Source organism: Colletes gigas, unplaced genomic scaffold (genome assembly GCF_013123115.1).
Source record: "Colletes gigas isolate AHSC1104 unplaced genomic scaffold, ASM1312311v1 Colletes_gigas_Sc00077, whole genome shotgun sequence".
Lineage (NCBI taxonomy): Eukaryota > Metazoa > Arthropoda > Insecta > Hymenoptera > Colletidae > Colletes > Colletes gigas.
The window spans coordinates 138,581-164,941 of NW_025106706.1; the positions used below are offsets into that span (position 1 = coordinate 138,581).

Below are 26,361 nucleotides of genomic sequence, written 5' to 3' on the forward strand. Positions count from 1 at the left end.
GATCACGCCTAGTCTCAATCCTAATGCGGCCTGCATCTACCGTCATGGCTGCTTGCTCATAAATAAAATTTAAGTAATTCCTCGTTTCTTCCCCACCGGGTCTCCCTCTGATTGACAACCTTAACAGGCAATCCGCCCTACCATTTTCAACCCCATTAACATACTTAACCGTATAATTAAACCTAGACAAATAAACCGCCCAACGCTGCAATCTACTTGCTGCAAATACTGGAAGTCCTTTCTTTTCTCCAAAAATACCCTGCAACGGCTTATGATCCGTCTCTAACGTGAACGGTAACCCAACTAAATAATTTTCAAATTTCCTAACCCCAAAGAAAATCGCTAAAACCTCTCTATCAATTGTCGAGTAGCCCTCCTTATAGTTTGTCAAAACACGTGAGGCAAAAGCTATGGGACGCTCGCTACCACCAGGGAAAACATGCGATAGCACGGCACAAAATGCATTAAAAAAAATGCATTAAAACTTATCTGACACTAACAACTCCTTCGCCGCATGAAAAGCCTTTTCACATTCTTGTGTCCAAACGAACTTAACACCATCTTTCAATAAATTATACATAGGGCGCAAAATTGCTGATAAGTTAGGTGCGAAACGCGCATAATAATTCACTAACTCTGCGAACGCCCTTACCTGGGTCTTAGAAATCAGTGTCGGTGCCTTTACAATTGCCTCTACTTTATTAGCGTTTTTATGCCATCCTTCCGCACTAATTATATGCCCTAAATGACTAATTTCGGAACTAAAAAAATGGCATTTGCCCTTGTTCACTTTTAATCCCGCTCTAGACAACCGACTGAGCACCTCTCTTACGTTGTCAATATGCTCCTTTTTATTACGACCTGTCACTAGTATATCGTCTAGGAAACTGATGGTTCCGTTACACCCCTGCAGAACTTTTTCAATCTCCCGCTGGAAAATAGCACAAGCCGAGCCGAGGTAGGCTAGCGATGGCCGCGTGGCGGTAAAACGCCGTGCACGTGTTGCCAATACACATTTTCTCGACCTGTGACAATTGAGAACGGCTTCTACACTTCTGTTGGACAGTTTCTTCTTCAGAAATGTCTGATGAATCAGATCCTGTGTATAAATTTCGTGTCAGGTAAAGAACTTTTCGTAAATATGCAAAAGTATTGTGTATAAAGTACGTACTTCGACACTTTTTCAAACTTTGGCGATCATTTACAACCGTTCAAAAGCACAAAATATTATAACTATCGATGTTAGCATATTCAGGAATCTCTCCTCTATCTTTTAAGATTAAGTGGAACTGTGTGATGTTTTTAATTTTCGCGTAATACCTCGTTTTTACCCAAAATTGAACGTTTTCACAAAAACTCGTGTTTTTCGAAAACTGAGGGTGATACAGCAATTCCGTTTACAGATTCGTGTTTAGGGTACGAAGCTCTATAAGAATTACCTAGTGGATATTGAAAAACAGAAAACAAAATTTAATTTGTAGAACAGTGTTGGCTATCGTTATCCACATATACTTCCCTGAAATTCGTGAGAGATTCATCACTGTCACTCTCGTCATCTTCATCCTCTGATTCTTCTTCGCTGGATTCACTGTCGCTATATATCCTGCGATTACACCGACGGCTTGGCGCAAATAATAATTGGTCATCACTGTCAACCTGTTCTTCAGCTATATGTAACTCGTCAACAAGTCGCACTAATTCTCCATCATCCATGTTCGGATAGATTGATAGGTTGTGACAAAACCTATCGAATGGGATGATTGAGAGGTGGCACAGGTCATTAAAAGCTGCGATAATGTGCTATGAGACCAAGAACTGGATCGAAATTGTTCCGACGGTGTTGCTGGGACTCCGAACTAGTTATAAGGAAGATTTAAAGGCGTCTGCGGTCGAAATGTTATATGGCGCACCGATCAGACTGCCTGGAGAATTTTTTGTAAATGTGGAGGAAGAAATTAATCCACAGATTTTTATAGAAAGATTCAGGCAGCATATTAGACAGATCAAACCTCGCCAAATTTCGCACCATGGAAAACCTCATACATTCATTCACAAGTCATTACATTCTTGTTCGCATGTTTTTGTAAGAGTGGACACCGTAAGGACGTCCCTGGAACCGCCTTACGAAGGTCCGTTTGAGGTTTTGGAGCGAATTACCGACCATGTTTTTAGAATTAGGTATAAGGATAGGGACATAAACGTTTCTGTTGAAAGATTAAAACCAGCGTTTTGTGAAAATACACTTGATAACGCCACAACTAGTGAACCAAAGACATATACAAAAAAAGTAAGATTCGTGAGTTAAGAATTTGTAACTCACTCGAGGGAGAGTAGTGTAGCGACCAGCGGCCAGTGTTGCCGGCGGTCGACGCGCCATCTTATGTCAACTAGGTTAATTTAGGTTAGTTAGTTTCTAGTCACAGGTTAGGGATTTTAGAATAAGTAGTTGGTAAGGCTAGATAATAAGACGCGCGCCTCGCGAGAAACAAAAGGAAGCGTTGTTCAATTATTCCTCTCGGTATCGTCAGTTAGTGAAAGACGTGTAGCACGGAAAAAAAGAGTTTTATTCAGTGCAGCAGTTTGCATATTTATTCCTCCTGGGAGACAATACAAACCACCACATTCGGAGTTTTGGGAAGATGCGGAGGAGGCCCGGGTTCACTACAGGGGATCGTACATAAGCACTCACCAGAAGTCGCAGTGCAGTGCTTGCATATTAGTCCCCCACATTGAAGTGGGTTCATTATTTCTGGGTCGCTTTCAATGTCTATGTCGTCCTCAAACGGTTCACCAGCTTCAAGATCCAAACCGGAAGCGGCTAAGTGATGTTTTGTTTCGCTCATCCTGTAACGATTGGAATGATACTTTGGAATCTGACAGGATTATCGATTAAATAATCGTGTAGTATATTTTTCCTGGTGGCCGGCCTTGTAACATCTACAAATTTCTTTAATAAATTATTAAAGATATTATTTCGATCTATGGTTGATGTTCGCACGCTCCACGGGAACGGGATGGCCGGTCGTTTAGGCGCGAATGAGTTCGCAACAAATTGTTTTTGGCCTTGCGGCTAGTCAACTTTTATTCACAAACATACATAAATTCACGTTACAGTTGAACGACACAAGCAGGCAGTAGCCTGAGACAACTACAGCCACTGTAGCCTCGGTAGGCGTGGGCGAGGGCCCAAGAAACTCCCGAACACGGAGGGCCGAATATCGGCAGGCGCGGTTCGGAATCCAAAAGTGGCGCGTGATGGACGCGTTAAACTGCCAGAATTTTCTCGTAGACTCCGCGACGCGTGGCCTTTTATAGTTTACAGCGCGGGGGGTCAGAGTGGGGAGCAATCGCTCGCAGTTCGGTTCGAATTTTCGAGCAAACGGCCCGGTGAGTATCAACGCTCAATAACGGTCACGTGTATTTGGCGTTTTTTCTTTCATTCGCTGTGCCGTCAGCTCGCGCGGATGCCTTGTTGTCAGGCAGCGGTCACCAACCGTCTTCCGAAAGTCGTAGCTCACCGAACAGCCCGCCCGAACGCAAACCGCACGAACAGTTGATATTGTGGACACGTTACTTTTTGTCATTGTAATTCTCCTAAACATACCTGTGTTTCCGTCCAATAACTTTTTATTTCGTAAATCTACTAATAAGTAGTAAAAATGGAGGAAATCTGCCCCTATAATTGGCTTGGCGACGTTTGCCAGCACGAATCGCCAGGAAAAATCACGACGCAGCCCTAAATCTAGTGACAACAACTTCTTGCCGTATGTATCTATGACTGCCTCGTTTGCAGCGTACAATTTGAAAACGTCAGCCTCCGGCTTCTTACCTCCAAACGCTCTCGGAAGGACCAACACATCCGCGCCTGTGTCTACCAGAAACTGGATGCGCGATGATGGACCTACCTGAACCTGGCGCCCGACTTTCAAAAAGTTGATATTTTTCAATTGCATCTAATTCTACGTCGTTTGTACCCGTTTGTACCACCATTATTTTCGTTTGTACCTTAAGGGATGAAAAGATATTGAGGGGTGAAAAAAGCCCAGAACCCCACTTTAATATTTTTTAATTTTCTCGACGCCATCAGAAACAGAATCGTTTGTACCCGTTTGTACCACCCTTGTTTTCGTTTGTACCCCAAAGGGTTCGGTTGGGCCACCCTTTGAAAAATCGTCAAGAGGTAACTTTCTCATTTTTGAATATTTTTCGAATCTTCTTGCGGGAGCAGTTTCCTTGTCGTTTGTACCCGTTTGTACCACCCTTGTTTTCGTTTGTACCCTAAAGAGTTAGGTTCGGCGATGCTTTGAAAAATCGTCAAGGGGTAACTTTCTCGTTTTTGAATATTTTTCGAATCTTCTTGCGGGAGCAGTTTCCTTGTCGTTTGTACCCGTTTGTACCACCCTTGTTTTCGTTTGTACCCTAAAGGGTTAGGTTCGGCGATGCTTTGAAAAATCGTCAAGGGGTAACTTTCTCGTTTTTGAATATTTTTCGAATCTTCTTGCGGTAGCAGTTTCCTTGTCGTTTGTACCCGTTTGTACCACCCGCGTTTTCGTTTGTACCCCAAAGGGTTAGGTTCGGCGATGCTTTGAAAAATCGTCAAGGGGTAACTTTGCCATTTTTGAATATTTTTCGAATCTTCTTGCTGGAGCAGTTTCCATGACGTTTGTACCCGTTTGTACCACCCTTGTTTTCGTTTGTACCCTAAAGAGTTAGGTTCGGCGATGCTTTGAAAAATCGTCAAGGGGTAACTTTCTCGTTTTTGAATATTTTTCGAATCTTCTTGCGGGAGCAGTTTCCTTGACGTTTGTACCCGTTTGTACCACCCTTGTTTTCGTTTGTACCCCAAAGGGTTCTGTTCGGCGATGCTTTGAAAAATCGTCAAGAGGTAACTTTCTCATTTTTGAATATTTTTCGAATCTTCATGCGGGAGCAGTTTCCTTGACGTTTGTACCCGTTTGTACCACCCTTGTTGTCGTTTGTAGTAGACAAGACTGCTTGTGTTGTTCTCATATTAATAATTCTTTTCATAATTTTTAAAATTAGTAATTAATGATTACTTAAATTATTTAAATAGTATAGTGTTGGGTCTCTAATTGCTCATTGCTGAGGACCGGTCATGGATAATGGGGGAAAAATGGAGATGAATCTGACACCTCCGATTTCAAGCCTCCCTGGGTTTTATAACTTAATGCTTCAGTCCGGTGGAGTGATAAAGGAACACAACCGCTTTTGCTATTATGATATGAAAATACGAATCTCCGCAATTGTTATCAGAGCTTTGCCAGTGCGTCATCAATAGATACCTGATAGTTTTACGATGAAAATGATACCAAACTCCGCATAATTTGGATACTTTTTACCTGAAAAACCATCGAATTTCTGATCCACCACGGTCGGTTTTATTCGTGGCCAAAAATTTTATTGCATACTTTTTAAATAAAGATATATTTACTTTACCTTATTTGGCTGTTCTTTTAATTTTTACAATAAAAATCTTACATGAGGTGCAGAAGTACCAAACACGGCAGAAGTACTAAACACGGCATAATTCGGATATTTCTTACATTCTGCTCTACGTGTAAGTTTCATGTTTTTTACTGAAAACACTGAAATTACAGCCAAGTAAGGTAAAATGTCAGAAATGTGGTACGTTTTCTCCAATTGTGCACGACCGGTTCACCGAACGAAACCGGCTGTGGACAATTCCGAAATTCGCTGGTTCTTTAGGTAAAAACTATTTGAATTATGTGGTGTTTGGTTTCATTTTCATCGGAAAAACATAAGGAATCCACTGATATCTACTATTTTCATGAGAATCTGATGAAAAATATAAACATTTTATGCGTAGATCATTATTTTACGAGTGACTGCGTCTATCCTTTGTTCTTCGCTGTGCGCGTATATACCTGTGCTCACTCGGGTGTCTAGGGTTGAATGGAAGATAACTTTAAATTAAACAAAAGAATTAAATTGTTTGTTCTTCATCGTATCAATGTGAAGGTGGTACCAATGGATTCCTGGTGTTCTACCACTGAAAATAATATCTCATATCGCGTAAATCGGACTATTTTTAACAAAGTTAGGTTTTAATTATGCAACAACATTTTTCATGTAATTTCGTTAATTATTATTCAAATTATGTCGTGTTTCGCATTATTTTCATCAGAAAAGCATCAGGATTCGATTAATATCACTTCCGCAAAGTTCTGATAAAAAATGCGGAAGTTGGTATTTTCATTTCTTAACGGCCAAACCGATTGTACCTTTTTTGCGATTCGGTTTCCACTACCTAACAATGTGGTGGGGATAACTCCCGGTCAATTAGAGCAAATGTTTGATGGACAGTTAAAGAGCCAATACTGTAGTAGTTTGTATTATCGTCCCATAACTTTCTTCCCTTTTTTTGGTGTGAAATGAATACACGATATTTGTTGTTTAAGTTTGATTTATTGTGTTATATATGAACCGTTCTGTTCTATAACCTTCTTCCATCTCTCAGGAAGCCTCATTATGCCCTCTTTCCAAAATTGTTGAGGCTTACTTGCAAAATATTCATCTAGGTGCGTTTTTATTTCGTTTATGGATTTGAAAGATTTACCACGGAGAGAATTTTTTAAGGAGAGGAACAAGTAATAATCGGATGGAGCAAGGTCTGGGGAGTACGGAGGATGAGGTAGAACGTCCCAATCAAACTGTAATAATTTTTGCCTTACGACCAACGCAACATGCGGTCTTGCATTGTCGTGATGGAAAACGACGCCTCGTCGGTTTGCCAATTCTGGCCGTTTTTCTGCTATGGTGGCTTTCAATTGATCGAGTTGATTGCAATATTTGTCAGCATTGATCGTTTCACCTTGAGGAATGAGCTCGTAGTACACTACACCTTTCCAGTCCCACCAAATGCACAAAAGAACCTTCTTCGGATGAAGTCCAGGCTTCGCAACAGTTGAAGGTCTATTTTCCTTAGACCAAGTGCGTTTTCGATGCACATTTTGATACACAATCCAAGTCTCGTCTCCAGTGACAAGACTCTTTAAGAAAGGATTTCTTTCATGTCGCTGAAGAAGCAAATCGCACGTAGAGACGCGGTTCATAAGACCGGTCTCCGTCAATAGGTGTGGAACCCAAACCTCATATCGACACGCATATCCCATCTTGATTAAATGCTTATGTACCGTTGTCTTGGGAATATTAGTGGCATCCACTATCTCGCGTACACTACAGGGTGTCCCGTAAATAGTGTAAGAAACGGAAATGGGGGGTAGGTGAGACAATTCTAAGCAACAATTTCCTTTGCAAAAATGTCGGATGGGGCTTCGTTTTTGAATTATTAACGAAAAACACTGACCAATCACGGCGCTCGCCTTCCGCGCGCTCAGGGCCGTCCGACCTCGGAGAGCCACCGCGCCGGGTAGGTAGCAAGATGCGCGTTGAAAATACATCGAGGAACGAGTACAAATAATTAAAAATACTACCACTGCAACTGTTACCTAATTCGTAAATTACTACGTAATTAGTACGTAAATTACTAAATGGAATTTACTTTTTATTAATTATTTGTATTCGCTGTTTCCAAGGAAGAAGGAATAAAATCTCGGAATTTTTAGAAAATTAACCCTTCGCACCCGAGTGACGCTTCTCGCCAGAGTGTTTTAAAATTAAAATAAGAATTATTATCAGAAAATTGAAATAAATGCGGTAAGAACCATTTGTAACCGTTTGTTATTAAAAACTGTACTGAAAAAGCAGACTGGATTTCTGCGTACCGAAACATTCCTCGAATGCAAAGGGTTAATAGAGAAATAATTGAAATTCGACTTACCCATTCATCTGCAAGTTGACCTACTGCGCTGACAATAGGGCCCGGCCAATGCACCGCTGTCGGTCACAGCAAGGTCAAAAACCCCAACGAAAATCAGCTGATGGGATGGCCCGATTGCTGTACCTGCTTCTCACCCCGAAAACACTTCACAGCACGGTCACTAACAATTTTCACTTTCACTTTTCACTTTCGCATACCGATGCGTTCCGTTGCACCCTTCTTCGGTTGTTGCTCCTTCCTGGGTTGATAACGGTGCCTGGATGTTGCTCCCTCCTGAATTGTTACTCCTTCCTGAATTGTTGTTGCTCCCTGAATTGTTGTTCCTTCCTGGATTGTTGCTTCTTCGAACCTTGCTCCCTTCAGGATTGTTGTTCCTTTTCGCTGGGATAATGGGCACGATACGTGCGGGCGGCTTTCTTCGCGTTCCCCTTGGAGTCCGCGAAAACGAAGAACGTACGATAATACTCTGCGTTTACGCGTTCCATCGCGTGCGTCCGCTTCTGTTCAGAAACGCGTAGGTTCTGTGAAAAATTTTGACTGACAAATTGCATTTCCCTCCCCGAAAAAGTTCCAGGTAAGGCAACCCATTGTCGCGCGATTCGGAGTTACCTGCGATCGGCGAAGGTGCAGACCATGTTTGTCGCAAATGCTTGCTGCTAAACCGTACGGTCGACTCTGCTAATAGAATTTTTAAGATTCACCGTGAATATTTTTTCATGGAAAATTTGTTGTAAAAAAGAAAGAAGAATATACCATGAAAAATTCCATGCTTTTAAATTTTAAGAGTATAAAATAAAAAGGTATTGTTTATAAAAAATAATCCACAAAGAAGGAGGCAGTTACATAATAGATAATATGCGATAATAAAAAATATTGGAGCAACAAAAAACAAAAATATTTAACAAAAATATTAAATAATATTTCTTCTAGTTTTTATTTCTGAAATAAAAATTCCAAGAAGAAATATTTTTTAATATTTTCGTTAAATATTTTTGTTGTACAATTAAATATGTTTTGTGTACAAAAATATTCACGGTGAATCATAAAAATTCGAATAGAAGAGTCGAACGCACGGTTAGCAGCAAACATTTGCGGCAGTTTTGCAGTAATAAAAAAATAACTCCGCCAGGGTCAACTAGCCGAAGAGACGTTTGGCTTTGTGCGATACACGGCAAAAGCATGGTCTGCACGTTCGCCGATCGCAGGTAATTCCGAATCGCGCGACAATAGGTTGCCTTACCTGGAACTTTTTCGGGGAGGGAAATGCAATTTGTCAGTCAAAATTTTTCACAGAACCTACGCGTTTCTGAACAGAAGCGGACGCACGCGATGGAACGCGTAAACGCAGAGTATTATCGTACGTTCTTCGTTTTCGCGGACTCCAAGGGGAACGCGAAGAAAGCCGCCCGCACGTATCGTGCCCATTATCCCAGCGAAAAGGAACAACAATCCTGAAGGGAGCAAGGTTCGAAGAAGCAACAATCCAGGAAGGAACAACAATTCAGGGAGCAACAACAATTCAGGAAGGAGTAACAATTCAGGAGGGAGCAACATCCAGGCACCGTTATCAACCCAGGAAGGAGCAACAACCGAAGAAGGGTGCAACGGAACGCATCGGTATGCGAAAGTGAAAAGTGAAAGTGAAAATTGTTAGTGACCGTGCTGTGAAGTGTTTTCGGGGTGAGAAGCAGGTACAGTGACCGGGCTGGCCCATCAGCTGATTTTCGTTCGGGTCTTCGACCTTGCTGTGATCGACAGCGGTGCATTGGCCGGGCCCTATTGTCAGCGCAGTAGGTCAACTTGCAGATGAATGGGTAAGTCGAATTTCAATTATTTCTCTATTAACCCTTTGCATTCGAGGAATGTTTCGGTACGCAGAAATCCAGTCTGCTTTTTCAGTACAGTTTTTAATAACAAACGGTTACAAATGGTTCTTACCGCATTTATTTTAATTTTCTGATAATAATTCTTATTTTAATTTTAAAACACTCTGGCGAGAAGCGTCACTCGGGTGCGAAGGGTTAATTTTCTAAAAATTCCGAGATTTTATTCCTTCTTCCTTGGAAACAGCGAATACAAATAATTAATAAAAAGTAAATTCCATTTAGTAATTTACGTACTAATTACGTAGTAATTTACGAATTAGGTAACAGTTGCAGTGGTAGTATTTTTAATTATTTGTACTCGTTCCTCGATGTATTTTCAACGCGCATCTTGCTACCTACCCGGCGCGGTGGCTCTCCGAGGTCGGACGGCCCTGAGCGCGCGGAAGGCGAGCGCCGTGATTGGTCAGTGTTTTTCGTTAATAATTCAAAAACGAAGCCCCATCCGACATTTTTGCAAAGGAAATTGTTGCTTAGAATTGTCTCACCTACCCCCCATTTCCGTTTCTTACACTATTTACGGGACACCCTGTATATCGCGGATTTTCAGCGAGCTTAGTATTGATAAGGTCCGTATCCGTCGTTGCTGGGCGGCCGCTGCGGTCTTCATCTTTCAACTCGAAATTGCCAGCTCTAAATTTCTTAAACCAATTGCGAATGGTCCTGATAGTCGTAGTACCACTCCCGTAAACGGTGCAAATCTCGTCTGCAGTGTCCTTTGCACTATTGCCTTTTTTAAAGCAATGGAGCATAACATGCCGCAAATGCTTCTTTTGGCTCTCCATATTGAACGGTGCAGAAACAATTTTAAAAAAGACTTTGTCACTAACGAAACGTACTTTGAAAGAGCTCTGGGACGACTGAAACTGATGCCATAACCCGCTAAGAGATAAGCCTGCATGTTTATATAAACATAGCCAGCTAAAGTCATTCATAGCGTGGCGCGGAAGAAACTTATGGGACACCCTAATATAATGATTATTCAAATTACTGGAATTACTTAAATGTTGTTAATTGTTAATGTTTCACTACATTTATTCAATTGTGGGCAATTTGAAAAATATATTCTTTGAAATATATGATTAAGACTGAACGCGGTAGTAAATTATTATTGGGTGTACGGCACATCGAGAGATTGTTTGGATGTTTTTCTTGTCTAGTCTAATGCTAAGTACAATACGGTGTTAACATTTTGAAGGAATAACATATATTTTTAGAATTACGACCGAAGACTTATTTTTCTAAAATAAACATTTATTATGATTTTTATTATAAAAAACGGAATTTTTAAGAAAAGCGGAGGCATATTTAGAAAGTTTATTCCTTTGCGATACAAATGAAAACAATACAGTCAGAATTTTATTTTTTCCTAATATAAGTATAAGTTTTTCCTATATAAGTAAATTAAAAACAGGACTTCGACCCTCGTGTAAAAAAACCCCGCAGGAAAGCCTGTGATATTTACCTATAAAGAAAAATGAAATTAATATATCATTCAAGTACTAATTAGTATTACAGTTTTCATTTTCTTGCATACTTACATATTTTCATTGGATGACCAACGAACGAATGGGCCTAATTAGTCCTTCTCGTTTCAAAGTGGGCAAGTCATTGCTTCGTCTTATTTTAAACATAACTGCGGGAACCTTTAAAAAACGAAAATTTATATATTATTCAAGTAGTAATATAGCAACTAGTAATAAACTTTTTATGTTTTTGCATACTTACATTTTTTCATTTGTGAAGTGTCCGAAAATTACCATTTTTAAATGTGTATATCGGCGGTGTGATCCACGAGCACAATTGCAACAGTAATATGGAGATGTTTCTTTTTTTCAATAATTGTCTAAATGTGGCCATAATACCTTTTCTTGATTTTGAAACATCATCAAATATTTCCCAGCTTCCTGTTAATCTTCTGCAGTGAGAAACATAATGTCCTACACTGTTGGAATTTATATTTCCTACATACTCAATTGCTGAAACTAATTTAAATTTGGTGCTGTTAAATAGTATTTCTGTTGGTACTTGTAGTAATGTGAAAGTTCCTTCCCAATCATAAATATTTTCTGCTACGGCTAAATGTTTGTACTGTAACGGCTCAAGATAAAAAATAAGTTGTTGTCCGGGAGCAGTTGTAATTTTACCGGTGTTATTTTTACATTTGCTACAATAGTTTATTTCTCTAGGAGCAATTACTTGTTGAAATGAACTTTCTAGTGCATCGATTCCATTCGTATAAAACGGTGTCACATTTACATCTATAACTGCTTTAAATTCTTCCTTAAAATAATTACATGTTGAACATTCTTGTATAATTTTTAATGAATGTTCTCTTTCAAACAAAAGTTTGTTAATTAAACTACTAATATTACACGCGCAGTCCATATAACTTGATTCTAACTTAAATATATTATTAAGTATTATAGCCCGTTTTTTGTAAATTTTTTTGCAAATACCAAGTTCCGATAATTCTTTTATAAATATAAATAACGCATTTTGTGATTCTTTAATATAAGTATTATATGAGCACCAATCTCGGTATGCTATTAACAGCGTTTGAACGAAGGAATCAAATGCACATGTATTTTTCACTAATACATGCTTGCCAGCGATTAATTGCGGTCCTAATAAAATACCATTTTCTAACATAGGCAAATTTTTATTTAATTTCGGTTTTGCATGTAAGTCTTTAATATCCGGACAAATATTTAAATACTTTCCTCGCTTTTTGATCGGTGCATTTACTTTTCCTTTCCAGTTCTCAGTTTCGTTTAAAATTTTGCTTTCTTTCGAGGACTCCAAAATATTATCAGAATTAGTAAAATTTATATTTTCCTTATTATCATCACTTTCTACAGTGTTATTTCCATCAAGTTTTCTTTTTCTTGAAGTTAGTTTATCTACTATTGTTTTTTTATTTAAATTAAAATTATCTACAGGTATCATAGTATCTATCGAACTATTATCTATTGGTTGAGAACTGGGGGAAGGTAATAAACTATTTTTATCAATCAAATGAATTTTATCATATGCTTCAGTTTCTATTTGCGGACTACTAGTGGATAGAATTTTACGTTGTTTATGTTTTGATTCCCGTGACTGACTAGCATTCAAAATTTTCATATGGCCTGCTAATGATTTAATATGTTGCAATATAAATTTATCTAAACGAATATTTTTTGCGTGCTTTAATGTTAATTCTTTCAATTCTCTGAAATATTCCTCTACATACGCCGACGTTGGGACATCATTTGGATCAGATACCAAGGAAGTCCAAAGCGGAAAATGTTTACATATTTGCCGAAAGTTTGGGAGGACATCAGGACACCAATACGGATTTAGTCTATCAGAGATGGAAACATTAAGATCTAAAGACTCATCTTCCACTTCGAGAAATCTTAAAAAGTTATTTAAACTATTACTATCATTCATATTAAAATCTGTTTTTCCATTATAATCGCTATTCTCATTATCGTCCGTATTGTCATACTTGATGTCTGTTTTATTTGTTTTTATAAAATTAATTATTCTCTGTTGCGAAATAATACACAATTCGTGTTCTGTTTGGAATATAGATACTGTAACTATATCTCGGGATATAGTTCGAAACAAATTTAGATCGTCACATGTAGTTAATAAGGCAATGCAACGTACATAAAAATCCTTTACCCGTTTCGGTTTATGCTTGAAACAATTCCATCTACATATAATTTTAACAAAATGAGCAATATCTATTTTAATGATACTTTTTGGTTTCAATGAGGTATTATTAGTTTCTAAATATTGTACACAATTATCAACGTATCTTGATACGTCCACATTATTAAACGCCAATACTAACGGCATTGAGTAAAGCAGAAGAATAATCTATTATGATGTGGGAAGGAACTTGAACTAAACTTGATCGAAGCCATTCTCTCAAGAAAAATGTAATCATATTTGTATCATGCCTTTCGTAAATCATTTGAAATACTGGAAAAACTTGATTTTCGAAAGGGACAACTGCTTGGTATAACAATATTGTTTTACTAGAACCATCTGAGTTTCTTATTTTTTTAACAATTGACCCTGTAGCATCGATACATAAATGCCTACATTTGTATGACTTCTTTTTTATAATTTGTTTATAAAGATACACCTGCTCCGGGCTCCAATACATTACAAATATATCGTTTACTCCAATCTGTCTTACTGCTCTCATAATTTCTAAATATTCTTCCTTCATTTTTAATAAATTATATAATGGGTCAGACAGTCTATCGGCTCCTAATTCCTTGTATCCTTCTAACTGCTTTGCCTTCCACAAAACTTCTGGCTTGTAAATATGCGCAGGTACTTGGTCGCCGAATTCCATTTCTTCGTTAGCCTGTTCCCTAACCCAGGCATATGCACTTTTTCCTTGAAGGTCTTTAACTACATTTCGACGTGTAGCCCCGCGTAATTGTCTTTTTTTAGTATGACTAATACCTTTTGTATCGCATGTGGAAATGTGCAATAGCAATTCATTATTAATTGGACCGTTTAGGTTATAACCATTTAAATTATTGCCACATTCAGTGCATTTAGCAATTAATTTCAAAAATAATTCATTATTTAAATTGCATTTAGCTGATTTAAATGCGAAACAGCATGGAAGCTTTAACGTTTTCCATATTTCCCGATTTATCACGTCGGCCCAACCGTCTTTTAACATAAAATATTCACGGTTTTTATACAAAACACTTTCAGGTGCGATTTTTGTCCATTCATCCTTCGTGATCGTTACCGTGGTACGTAGCGGAGGCATGCCATTATCCAAATCGCCGGTAGACCAATTGGATTCGTTTGTTACTATACAGTCACTAAAACTATCACTTTCACCAACAGTGTTTACACTCCACAAAACTTTTAACGAATCTAGAATACCAGATCTGTTTTGTGATATATATAAATATATGTGTTTTTTTGATAGCACATCATTTAAACGTCCACATGCCACATTCCAAACATCGTTCGATAAAGAATGTAATTTATACTCTTCATTAAAAAAGTTTAAATCTTTCACCGCCTCTAAAATTTCGTCGCAACTTAATTTTGCTTTGCGCGGCATGGTGAATCGTTTTCACGCACTAAAAACACTACGTACAGAATATACGTTTACGACGCACAAATATACTATAATTATAATATACTATAACTATAAAGTCTCTGTTCGATCTGTGGTCGAGTGTTGCTCGTTCGGTTCGTTCGGTTTGCTGGTCAAAAACCAAGTGTTCTATGTCTAGAGACGAAGTCTTCGGCGTTCCGCCGTTTTCCTAAGGCGTTAATTTTTTGCACCCCCTTCCACCAAAAGTTTCCGTGGCGGGGGTGCCACGATGCCAACGTAGCTTGGCGTACAACTCTGGGGATTTTCCACCGCGCGCATCGGTCCCTGGGCCCGCGTGTAAAACTAACTACGAGAACAAGGGAGGCCCACGTATGCGAAGCCGAGCACGTGTGGACCATCCGACAGTCCGCTGGGGTTGCAACCACTTGAGACTGCCTTCGCCAACCAAGTTTATAACACTTTGTTCAATTAACGAAACTTTTGCCCACGTTGGCCTTGACTAAAACGCGGCCTGTGTCATAAGCCTGGTCGACTCACCGAAGCCCAAACATGATCTCTTTGTTAAAACTGGCCGTTTATTGCAAGCTGCGATTCGTACGAGATGCGTTCTTATGTATGACTTGGTTGGCGACACGGAAGAGAATGATTCTTTTTTCTTTCCTATAGCGATTCGGTTACTCCGCGAGACCACGGATGAACCGCAGAATAAAGGCCCGCCCGCGATAAGGCAATTCCGCACACGTGCGAATCGGGCCGGATGCCGGATATTTCCTTTACAATTCAAAATATCGAACACGTGTTAATCAGGCCGCATGCCTAATATATCCTTACATATTATACAGAGTGTTCGGTAACTGGTGGTGTCCTGTACGTCGCGACAACGTTGAAATGATTGGCTAACGACGAAGTATAAAATGCTAGTTGTTTTAATAAAATAATTTATTAGTGAAGCGCGATTGATTTAGTCCCTGGCGAGGACCTTTAGAATATTCTGCTCGGATTTATACAATGTTCTTGTTCGGATTTTTACAATATTCATGTTCGGATTTTTACAAGAATCTCTTACGTTGCTCGCAATCTGCGTTACATATGTAATTTTAGAGGGTGGAGACCCCGGAATCGGAATGGAAAATTGGGTGTGCTTTTATCAGGCATTGGCCAGTTGGAAAAAATGTAGGCTGGGACCTAGGAAATGGAGTGGAGGTATGCATAGCGCTGTTTTGGAAAAGGAAAGTTGGTTAAGAGGTTACCAGGTTGGTAACAAGTGGTTGGGCCTACCCTAACACTTAGGCCTACTATAAATCTTATATTGCGTCGCGACGGGACGCTCGAGGGTCCGCGACGCAACAAGTGGTACAAGCGAAAAGGGGGTGATTCTACGTGAAAAAATAAGTCTAAAACATAAAATAATAATTTTTCATGTGAGGCTTTGTTTTCGAGAAAATCGACTTTGAATTTTCGCCGGGTATGCGTACACTTAACTATCTCTCATTATAGCGGATCTCGCTATAGATCATTGTCTCGATGGGTGTGTAGCGACCGGTCGTGCGCACATGGGAAAGTTTTTCTCTCGTGCAAACGGCCCACGTAATTTACGACTCTCGTTCGTCGAAGCTGTTTTTGAGGAAGATATTTTCCAGACTCGCGTATCGAATGCGTTTAGTAAATTCTTTTCCTAAGTCCCTCAACAGCAAATAGAGACCGTCGTAAATTAGGGATTTCCAGAGGACACTCGACGCGTACCCATCGGAGTTTCGCCAAGTGGGCCCAGCGCGGGTGGTCCGAAGGAAATCTTGCAGTGAGGACGCAACGTCGTCCCCCTCAATCACCACGCCGTTTCGAAAACAAGCACGCCGTGGGCGTAAGAAATAGGCGGTGATTTGGGAAAAATAAACGGCCCTGATTGGAAAGGCCCAACGCGTGGGGTTAACCAATCAGGGTTGTTTAACAATTTTGCCAGTGCAACCGAGGGGTCGACATGGAGACGAGCGAAGAAGAACGACACTTGGTTTTGCGCGCTCTAACCGAAAACATCGAAAATAAAGAAAGATTTGTCACCCCACAAGAAGTGTAGTTCCTACAACAACCTATCCCAACACGTGTTAACTCCGTAATTGTTCTGAGAGTTAGATATGTAGTAAATCAATTTTATTCGATTTACAATCAGAGTAATTTATAAAATTAATAACAACAACAAATATTTATTACTTTGATCACTTGGGTGATCTACCAAAGTCCAAGTTTGGAGGGGTTATCACTTGTAAGGTGATACATCTATAATGTTCAGGTTCAAACAGGCTTCCAAATGCCTTGAGAGACTAAGATATTCTCGCAAACGTTCTAGTGTTTCGAGAATCGAAGATATTCTAATTTGTCCAGTGTGCAGTCCTGATGAAAGACTTCGTTCTCCCTCTTACAAGAACGTTTTTTAGGTGTCCGCCTCCGATTGTTCTGAATTTTAGATATGTTTAAGGAACCGAAAAATAAGATATACGTATTTTTTTATATCAGCCGTTTTCATATTTAGGGGGTGAAACGACCCCCTAAAATTTCAGCTACAATAGGCTATCTCAACAAACTATCATAGATAGAAGTGTTTGTACGCGTAACTATTTGCGCGTTTGCCTTTTTGTACGCATACCTCACACGCCTACTTAAAATTGTGTGAGTATTTAGGGTGCTTTACAGAAGCAAAGACGATGGTTGTTCGTTAAGTCTTTATTTTGAAACAAGTAGATGACGAGACTCTTGAGTTGTATTCTGACTGAGCGTTGCTTGATATCTGTCTAACAGTGGTATCTTTTAGCGCTTTTCGACTCGGTGAAGTTGTGGTTGGTTGGATTCATTAGTGGAAAGGGCGAGATGGATGGCTTCTTATTGGTGGTGCTTGGTAGGAGGGTGTATCGGAATGTTCTTGAGGCGTGTCTTAAATGTTTAAATATTTTGGGAAAATGTTTGTCGTTGGGGCAGGTATGGTTTATTGGGGGTGTTTGCACGTGAGGTGCAGCTGTCGAGGAGTCTATGTTTATGGGGGACGGTTTTTAGTCGCTAAAATGCTAATTGCCTTGCTTCTATGGTCTGCTTACGGCGACCCTTTCCAAGCTACCTGCGTTGGACGCAAATATTCGTTGTTATAAAATATCCCGTTCTTAAAAATGATTTCGCTGCGCGACCAAGAAGAAAACTTCTTAAGGATATGTTCAATGGTTTTTATGTACATATAAATGTAATATTTGTTTATAACATTATTTTAAAAGAAATCACAATTTATATAATAACAAAAAAGAACACAATTTCTTTTCTGAATCCATTGATATATCACATAGTATGTTTGCCTCTTACAATTTTGCGTATTTCAATATTATATATGTGTTGCGCACAAACATCGGGTGGCGGTCATACCAGATATGAAGTGTGGTCGATGTCTTTCTTGGGACGATATTTTTTGGCAAACAACATATATGATCAACTACACCTTATTTCTTTCTTTCTCACACTACAATCTATACATATGTATATCACATGACCAGGGAAGTTCTGTCGACCAAGCATGAGATATATCATTTGACTCTAAATGGGTATGTGAATGCATAAAGAAGTGGTTCTTATTACGCACTAAACAAGCAGTAAACAATTAATCATATATGTATATATAATTCTTCAAACTATCATTCATGCACTCTGCACTTTTTTATCGTCATTATATCGTATGGAACGTCATTTTATATTTTTGTACGCTCAACAATAGCAGTGTATCAAATTATGAGTTATTTTTTGCGAAGCTGTGCTGTATATATACCTCGACGATTAGTTAATTGTAAAGTCAAATCAGAGCGTTCGACGTGATCACAGCATTCATTTTGTAATACAGTGATTAAAAATGATTATCAATCCGATGAATGTGATTAATTTGCTATTAGCAAACATTTCAAACAATGTATTTAATGGATACTCCTGTAACAAGAGAGGAAGTACAACTCAAGGAAACCATTCAAAAAATGTTACTCGATAGCATATTTGAATTTAATGAAATTTAAGTTTCTGAAGAACGATCATTGGACTTATTGGATCAATTTAAAGAATGTGAGGTTGAGGCTGTTGATGAAGATGATGCAGACGAAAATTGGTTTGGGGAGACATATACTGGAGTTTGTTCGCAGCGTGACGAAGACGTTGACGTTCATTATAAACGAAATGCAGTTGCGTTTTGGAAAGGTGGAGAAAAAAGACGTACACTTACTACCGTTCAACATAATTTTAAACTTGTTTCATCTGAACGACAATTACGAAGATGGACTCATCAAATTGAAGCAAGAGGAACTAGAAAAGAAAGATTGGCTCAAATTTCCGAGTTCGTGATAACAAATTTGAAGAGAGCTATTGATTTCGGTTATATTTTGTATGATAGAGATATTCGACGATGGGCTTTACAAGCATATAAGGAACAAGGTAACGATTATATGACATTTAAAGCTTCCAAAACATGGCTGTATAATTTTAAAAAAGCTCATCGTATTGTTTCTCGAAAAGTAATCAAATTTGTAACACGAAAGACAATAGAAGACGATGAAGTATTGAAAGTTAAAGCTACAGATTTTGTCAATGAAGTAAAACCTTTGATTACAAGATACGGGAATGAGAATTTGTACAATTCAGACCCGAGTGGATTTCAATTATAAATATATTCTGGGCGAACCCTAGCGATGAAAAAACCAAAAGAAAGTAGATTGTGTTGTACAATCTGTACCTTCAACATCGCATAGTTACAAAATACAACCAACAATAACTGCTGATGGAAGATTGCTGTGACCTATTTTTATGGTTTTGCAAGAAGCAAATGGACAATTTGGACCAACAATTCAGAAAACATTATTTTGTAAGGATTGTCGAGGATGGTCAGAGAGACGTGTGGATGGATTCAAATACGCGAACACTAAACGTAAGGATATAATTATAGTATTTAATATTTACTAACGATTTAACATAAAGAACATAAAAGAAAGACATAAAACGTAAACGTAAAAGATCATAAACGTAAACTGTGACTGCTCTCGACTAACGTTCGATACAGAGTGACGTTCCTGCAGTCAAAGTCGACCCTTCCTTATTCCTATCTTATAATAATGATCTAAACAAAAGCGCGTTCGAGACGCAGTCCCTAAAACGTATTTTAGCTTAAACCTAAACACCTCACTCGATACCTACTCTAGCTTAGACTAAACACTCCTATCGACGCCAACGACAACGGTTCTCCGAACCACACACATACACTCCTTACAGTTCGGCCATCCTGACAATATGGTCGCCCTCGACCATAGTTTATTGTAAGTCCTCTTCTTGGGAATTTGTTTCCACTTCACATTCACTGTCACCTATCCACAATTTCATTCTGTCAGGACTAAATACACCGGAAAAGGGTTTCGCACTCAATTGAAATCCTTCAATGTCCTTAATTAAATATCTGTCCATTCTCAACACTTTGTCTATCACATAAGGCCCTTTATATTTTGGCAAAAGTTTTTGATTTATACCCGGCGTCGTAACCACATTTTTAATCATAACATAATCTCCGAGTTTGTATACATATGGTTTCTTATGTTTCTTATCAAATACACTCTTATTATACTCTTGTAACCTACGATTTTGTAGAAAGGCTGCTTCTCTAAGCTTATCTCGATCTTCGTCGGTTTCATTATAAATACGAAAATATTCTCGGATATCGTCATCCGAAAATCCATATTGCAAATAACCAAATAAAAGTAGACTTGGTTCGGTTCCTATCGCTTTATGATACGTGTTATTCAATGTAAATTGAGCTTTACTTAATGCTTTCAGCCATGATTCTCCTGCAGATAACTTAGCTAAAATGGATCTTAAAAATCTATTAACGCGTTCTACCTTGTTATCTAAATTCACATAATTATCTAATGATTTCATCGAAATTTCTTTAACCTCAATGGGAGGTGCCTCATCTAAGTTTTCCGGAACTATATTTAATTTCTCTTTCGTTTCTATGGCTTCGATACTTAATATCTCGTCTCTATATTCTCTATCATAATAAATACGTACTCCTTTGCTGAGAATGACTGTCATCCCGGGTCTGGTTATAAATTTGCGTCCTAATAAAGCGCTGTACGTCATTGTCGTGTCAGGTACAACCATAAATCTGACGTCAAAAATATCATTCGGCAATAATTGTAATTTAATTCTAACGTTAACATAACCCATAATTGACACCGGTGATTGGTTCACACCTCCATAATTAAAGTTGGGCTTACCTTGCACCAATTCATACTCGCTGAAAAAATTCTTAAATGTCTTATAAGTCATAAGATTTATGGCACTACCAGAATCTACCAGTGCCTCGACGAAATAGTTAACTTCTTTCTCTTCCGTAAGTAAAACGCAGCAATCTCGGGATGGGCCCTGGAGTGGTAAACACCCCCGCTGTTCCTCGGTCATCGAACTCTTCTCCACCAGCGACACGCTCGTTGACGTTGTTGCCTCCGTTCTCGATGTTTTTGGACACCTCTGGTAGCCATGTCCTTGTTCCCCGCAGGAGAAACAAGACCCGCGCTCCCTCTTGGGTTTGGGACAGGAGCTTGCCAGATGTCCCTCTCCATAACAATTAAAGCACCGCCGCGTAGGCTGCGGTGGATTCACAGCACTTGCATTGCCACTCGGTCGATGGGGCATAATTCCCCTGTCTCCAACGATGTTCCTCTTCACGTTGGGCCTTAACGATATGTTTTCGAAGGCTTCCAACAATTCCGACGGTCCCGTAAAGCGATGCATCCTTGCCTGGCTTCGTAACCCATCGTCTGGAATTCCCTCGATTATATATTCTATTAATTCCTCTTCGTCAATACCCACTTGATTGGCCAAAATCATCTTGTCGTGATGATACTCACTAAAATTTTCGTAAATTCCCCACGCTCTTCCTTCAAATTTCCTGCGCAGTGCTAATCTACTTTGGCGATGGTCAAACATTTTCTTCATACTCGCCAACAAAACTTCAACACTCATTTCAATATGTTCCGGTTTTGAGTGCAGCCATTCTAATGCTTTCCCCTTTAATTTTGTGGCGATCAAAATTTTCACGGACTTTTCGTCTAATTCGTACGTATCTCGTAATAATCTTAAAGATTTTTCCCACACCGAAAGCGTGTTAGTGGACCCATCAAAATCGCGTAGCATATCGCCCACCACTCTCATGTTCACATTTGATCCATAACTCTGCACAGACCTCGGTGAACTTCTTAAAATTTCGTTCTCCCGTCTCATAAGCTCCATTTCCCGCTGTAACAGATCCCTCTCTCGTCGAACGAACTCTAATTCCCTTTCGTGATCGTTACTTGGACCAGACTGTTGTACCGCCATTCCACTCGCACCTGCTTCTTGACACTCATTGTCACTTTCGTCTGCAGAAGTCATCCAGGTACCTTCCGGATCCGCCGCATTCAACCTTGATAAAAGATCATTCCTCGATCCTGACGTCGGCAGATCAAGCCGCTTCAAACACTTCCTCAATTCGGGAATCGTAAAATGTTGACTCATTTTCGTTCCTTAAACTGCACAAAACCACACTAAATGTGTTACAAAATGTCTAAAAAAAATGTCTCAAGAAAAAAATTTCACAAAAATGTCTCACAAGAATTCTCACTGAATGTTCCACAAAATGTCAATTAACCTCAGTTTTTCACATAAAACACAACGTCCGCGTTGAATCCGTATCCCACTTCTGACGTTAAACTGTAAGGATTGTCGAGGATGGTCAGAGAGACGTGTGGATGGATTCAAATACGCGAACACTAAACGTAAGGATATAATTATAGTATTTAATATTTACTAACGATTTAACATAAAGAACATAAAAGAAAGACATAAAACGTAAACGTAAAAGATCATAAACGTAAACTGTGACTGCTCTCGACTAACGTTCGATACAGAGTGACGTTCCTGCAGTCAAAGTCGACCCTTCCTTATTCCTATCTTATAATAATGATCTAAACAAAAGCGCGTTCGAGACGCAGTCCCTAAAACGTATTTTAGCTTAAACCTAAACACCTCACTCGATACCTACTCTAGCTTAGACTAAACACTCCTATCGACGCCAACGACAACGGTTCTCCGAACCACACACATACACTCCTTACAATTTAAACCGACTAACGTATACGTGACTGCATCAAAACTGGGAAACTCACTTCTGGTAACCAATATCTAAAAATTATCTTTGATTGAAAATTACCGGTACACATGTGCATAATTACTAAAGATTTTAATATAATATTACAGCTCATTTTAAAATCTGGTTGGAAGAGGTCTTTTTCACCAATACTAAAACAACGTCTGTGTTGCTATTAAACTCTTGGAGTGGACACTGTGAGCAAGATGTACGTAATGCGAAACCAACGGGTAAAGAAATTATAAGACGATACCAAAGGGTACCACTGGACGAATTCAACCTCTAGATGTTTATGGATTTAAGGTGTGGAAAAATTATGTTCGACGTTTTTTCGATGATGTACTGTTACATGATTACGAGGTTTAAAGTTCATTTAAGGAATAATGTAATTAAATTACTATCAGTTGTACATAATCAACTGTCTTCACCAAGATATAAAAATCTAATCCAGTATGCTTGGTACAAAAGTGGGTATACAGAAGAAAAATCAGATTTTGTGAATCCTGTAGACTTTGCTTTCGAACAGAACGCACAAATGAAATGTGCACTTTGTGATGAAACACCGATAGTTAGATGTTCTTGGTGTAAAAAAGCATTTTGTTTAAAACCTTTTTTTTCATAAATATCACTTCTGCAACAAATTTGAATATTAAGTGAATCATTTTATAAACTTCATACATTATGTAAAAAATTCAGGTGATAAATTTATACTATGTGTTGGGATAGGTTGTTGTAGGAACTACACTTCTTGTGGGGTGACAAATCTTTCTTTATTTTTCGATGTTTTCGGTTAGAGCGCGCAAAACCAAGTGTCGTTCTTCTTCGCTCGTCTCCATGTCGACCCCTCGGTTGCACTGGCAAAATTGTTAAACAACCCTGATTGGTTAACCCCACGCGTTGGGCCTTTCCAATCAGGGCCGTTTATTTTTCCCAAATCACCGCCTATTTCTTACGCCCACGGCGTGCTTGTTTTCGAAACGGCGTGGTGATTGAGGGGGACGACGTTGCGTCCTCACTGCAAGATTTCCTTCGGACCACCCGCGCTGGGCCCACTTGGCGAAACTCCGATGGGTACGCGTCGAGTGTCCTCTGGAAATCCCTAATTTACGACGGTCTCTATTTGCTGTTGAGGGACTTAGGAAAAGAATTTACTAAACGCATTCGATACGCGAGTCTGGAAAATATCTTCCTCAAAAACAGCTTCGACGAACGAGAGTCGTAAATTACGTGGGCCGTTTGCACGAGAGAAAAACTTTCCCATGTGCGCACGACTGGTCGCTACATATGTATACATACATTTGAAATATAATTGCACCAATCATGTTAGTAGTACCGGAAATTAATTTATATTAATTATATTCCTTACCATATGTATGTATCGCATATTAATATGTAACTAAAGTAATTTTTATTAATATAGTAAGCTATAAATAACTTTACTAGTGCCTAGTATACATAGTAAACACCAGATATTATAATGAACATTAACCATACGTTATATCTGGTATGACCGTCATCCGATGTTTGTGCGCAACACATATATAATATTGAAATACACGAAATTGTAAGAGGCAAACATACTATGTGATATATCAATGGATTCAGAAAAGAAATTGTGTTCTTTTTTGTTATTATGTAAATTGTGATTTCTTTCAAAATAATGTTATAAACAAAGTATTTGTTACAAAATTGATGACCAGCATTTATATGTATATAACAAACCATGAAACTTTTCCTTAAGAAATTTTCTTTTATCTATGATAGTTTTTGAGATAGCCTATTGTAGCTGAAACTTTAGGGAGTCGTGCACCCCCTAAATATGAAAACGGGCCGATATAAAAAAATACGTGTATCTTATTTTTCGGTTCTTTAAAACATATCCTATATAAAAACCTTCCTTTTAGTGCCTCCTTGGAGGCGTCGATGTTCCAGATTGGGCCTTGTCCTGCCCAATCCGAAATTTGTTTAGTTTTTGAATTGTGCAACGCCCACAGCCTGGTTTGTTTCATTTTGCAAATCAAGGTCTGCAGGACGTTGCACAATCCCTGGGTTAATTTATTACCCTAATTCTTTATCCTATTCTTAAAGTCCTAGTGACTGTCCTAAGTCCTGGTGGCGAGCACGTGAGGGTCTGCGATACATCAATGGCCGTTGAGGGTGGTCTAACCGGGAACCGTTTCCAGAGAAATCTGAAACCGGCATCCGGCCAGACCTAGTCCTTTAGAAATTGCATGCTGTCCGTGAAAAATTGTGACTTCCTCAAAAACGGCACTGTTCATTGTCGACTGCAGCGGAAACCCTTCACGTGGCGGCAACAATGGGTATTATTGCAGTTTAAATTTGTTTTTATCGTAACGGAAAATTAGGCACACGGAAATCGAGTTTTATGGGGACGGTTCTGGTCGCGAAAATTCTTAATTGCCTAAACATGCGACGGTCCCTACGACCACTCCCTGTCTACCTGTGTTGGGCCTCAACATAGCGTTTAGCGGTAAAGGTAAGATAGTAAGCTGATAGGTACAATAAACAATTCCGTAACACTGGAAGTGTTTATCAACATAAACGTCAATCGAGACAATGCTCTACAGCGAGGTCCGTTATAACAAGACATGATCAAGAACACGCGTATCCGACGAAAATACAAAGCCGTATTCTCGAAAACAAAGCCTCACATGAAACATGTTTATTCTATAACTTAGACTTATTATTTCATCTAGAATCACCCCCTTTCCGCTTGCACCACAAGCCACCGAACACCTTGTATAATCAAAAATTTGAGTACAATTTTTTAACCACCAAAACTGTACTACATACATACAATCTATTATTAAATAAAAGCTATATTCTGCTTACCAAATATGCATGTCGATGCTGCATTTTTTCAAACACATAATTTGATACCAATTAACATATTCGGGTACAAACGGGTACAATCGTCAAGGAAACTGCTCTCGCAAGAAGATTCGAAAAATATTCAAAAATGACAAAGTTACTCCTTGACGATTTTTCAAAGCGTGGCTCAATTGAACCCTTTAGGGTACAAACGAAAACAAGGGTGGTACAAACGGGTACAAACGTCAAGGAAACTGCTCCCGCAAGAAGATTCGAAAAATATTCAAAAATGGCAAAGTTACCCCTTGACGATTTTTCAAAGCATCGCCGAACCTAACCCTTTGGGGTACAAACGAAAACAAGGGTGGTACAAACGGGTACAAACGTCAAGGAAACTGCTCCCACAAGAAGATTCGAAAAATATTCAAAAATGACAAAGTTACCCCTTGACGATTTTTCAAAACGTGGCTCAATTGAACCCTTTAGGGTACAAACGAAAACAAAGGTGGTACAAACGGGTACAAACGTCAAGGAAACTGCTCCCGCA

General features: G+C 39.0%; 1 protein-coding gene across 1 annotated transcript; it reads right to left on the reverse strand.

Annotated features, from left to right (window-relative positions):
- Nucleotides 1-20,113: 20,113 nt before the first annotated feature.
- Nucleotides 20,114-22,429, reverse strand: LOC122403828. The gene has a single exon (XM_043407581.1). The coding sequence runs from the start codon at nucleotides 22,349-22,351 to the stop codon at nucleotides 20,114-20,116; it is 2,238 nt and encodes a 745-aa protein (XP_043263516.1). The 5' UTR covers nucleotides 22,352-22,429.
- Between the last annotated feature and the right edge of the window lie 3,932 nt (nucleotides 22,430-26,361).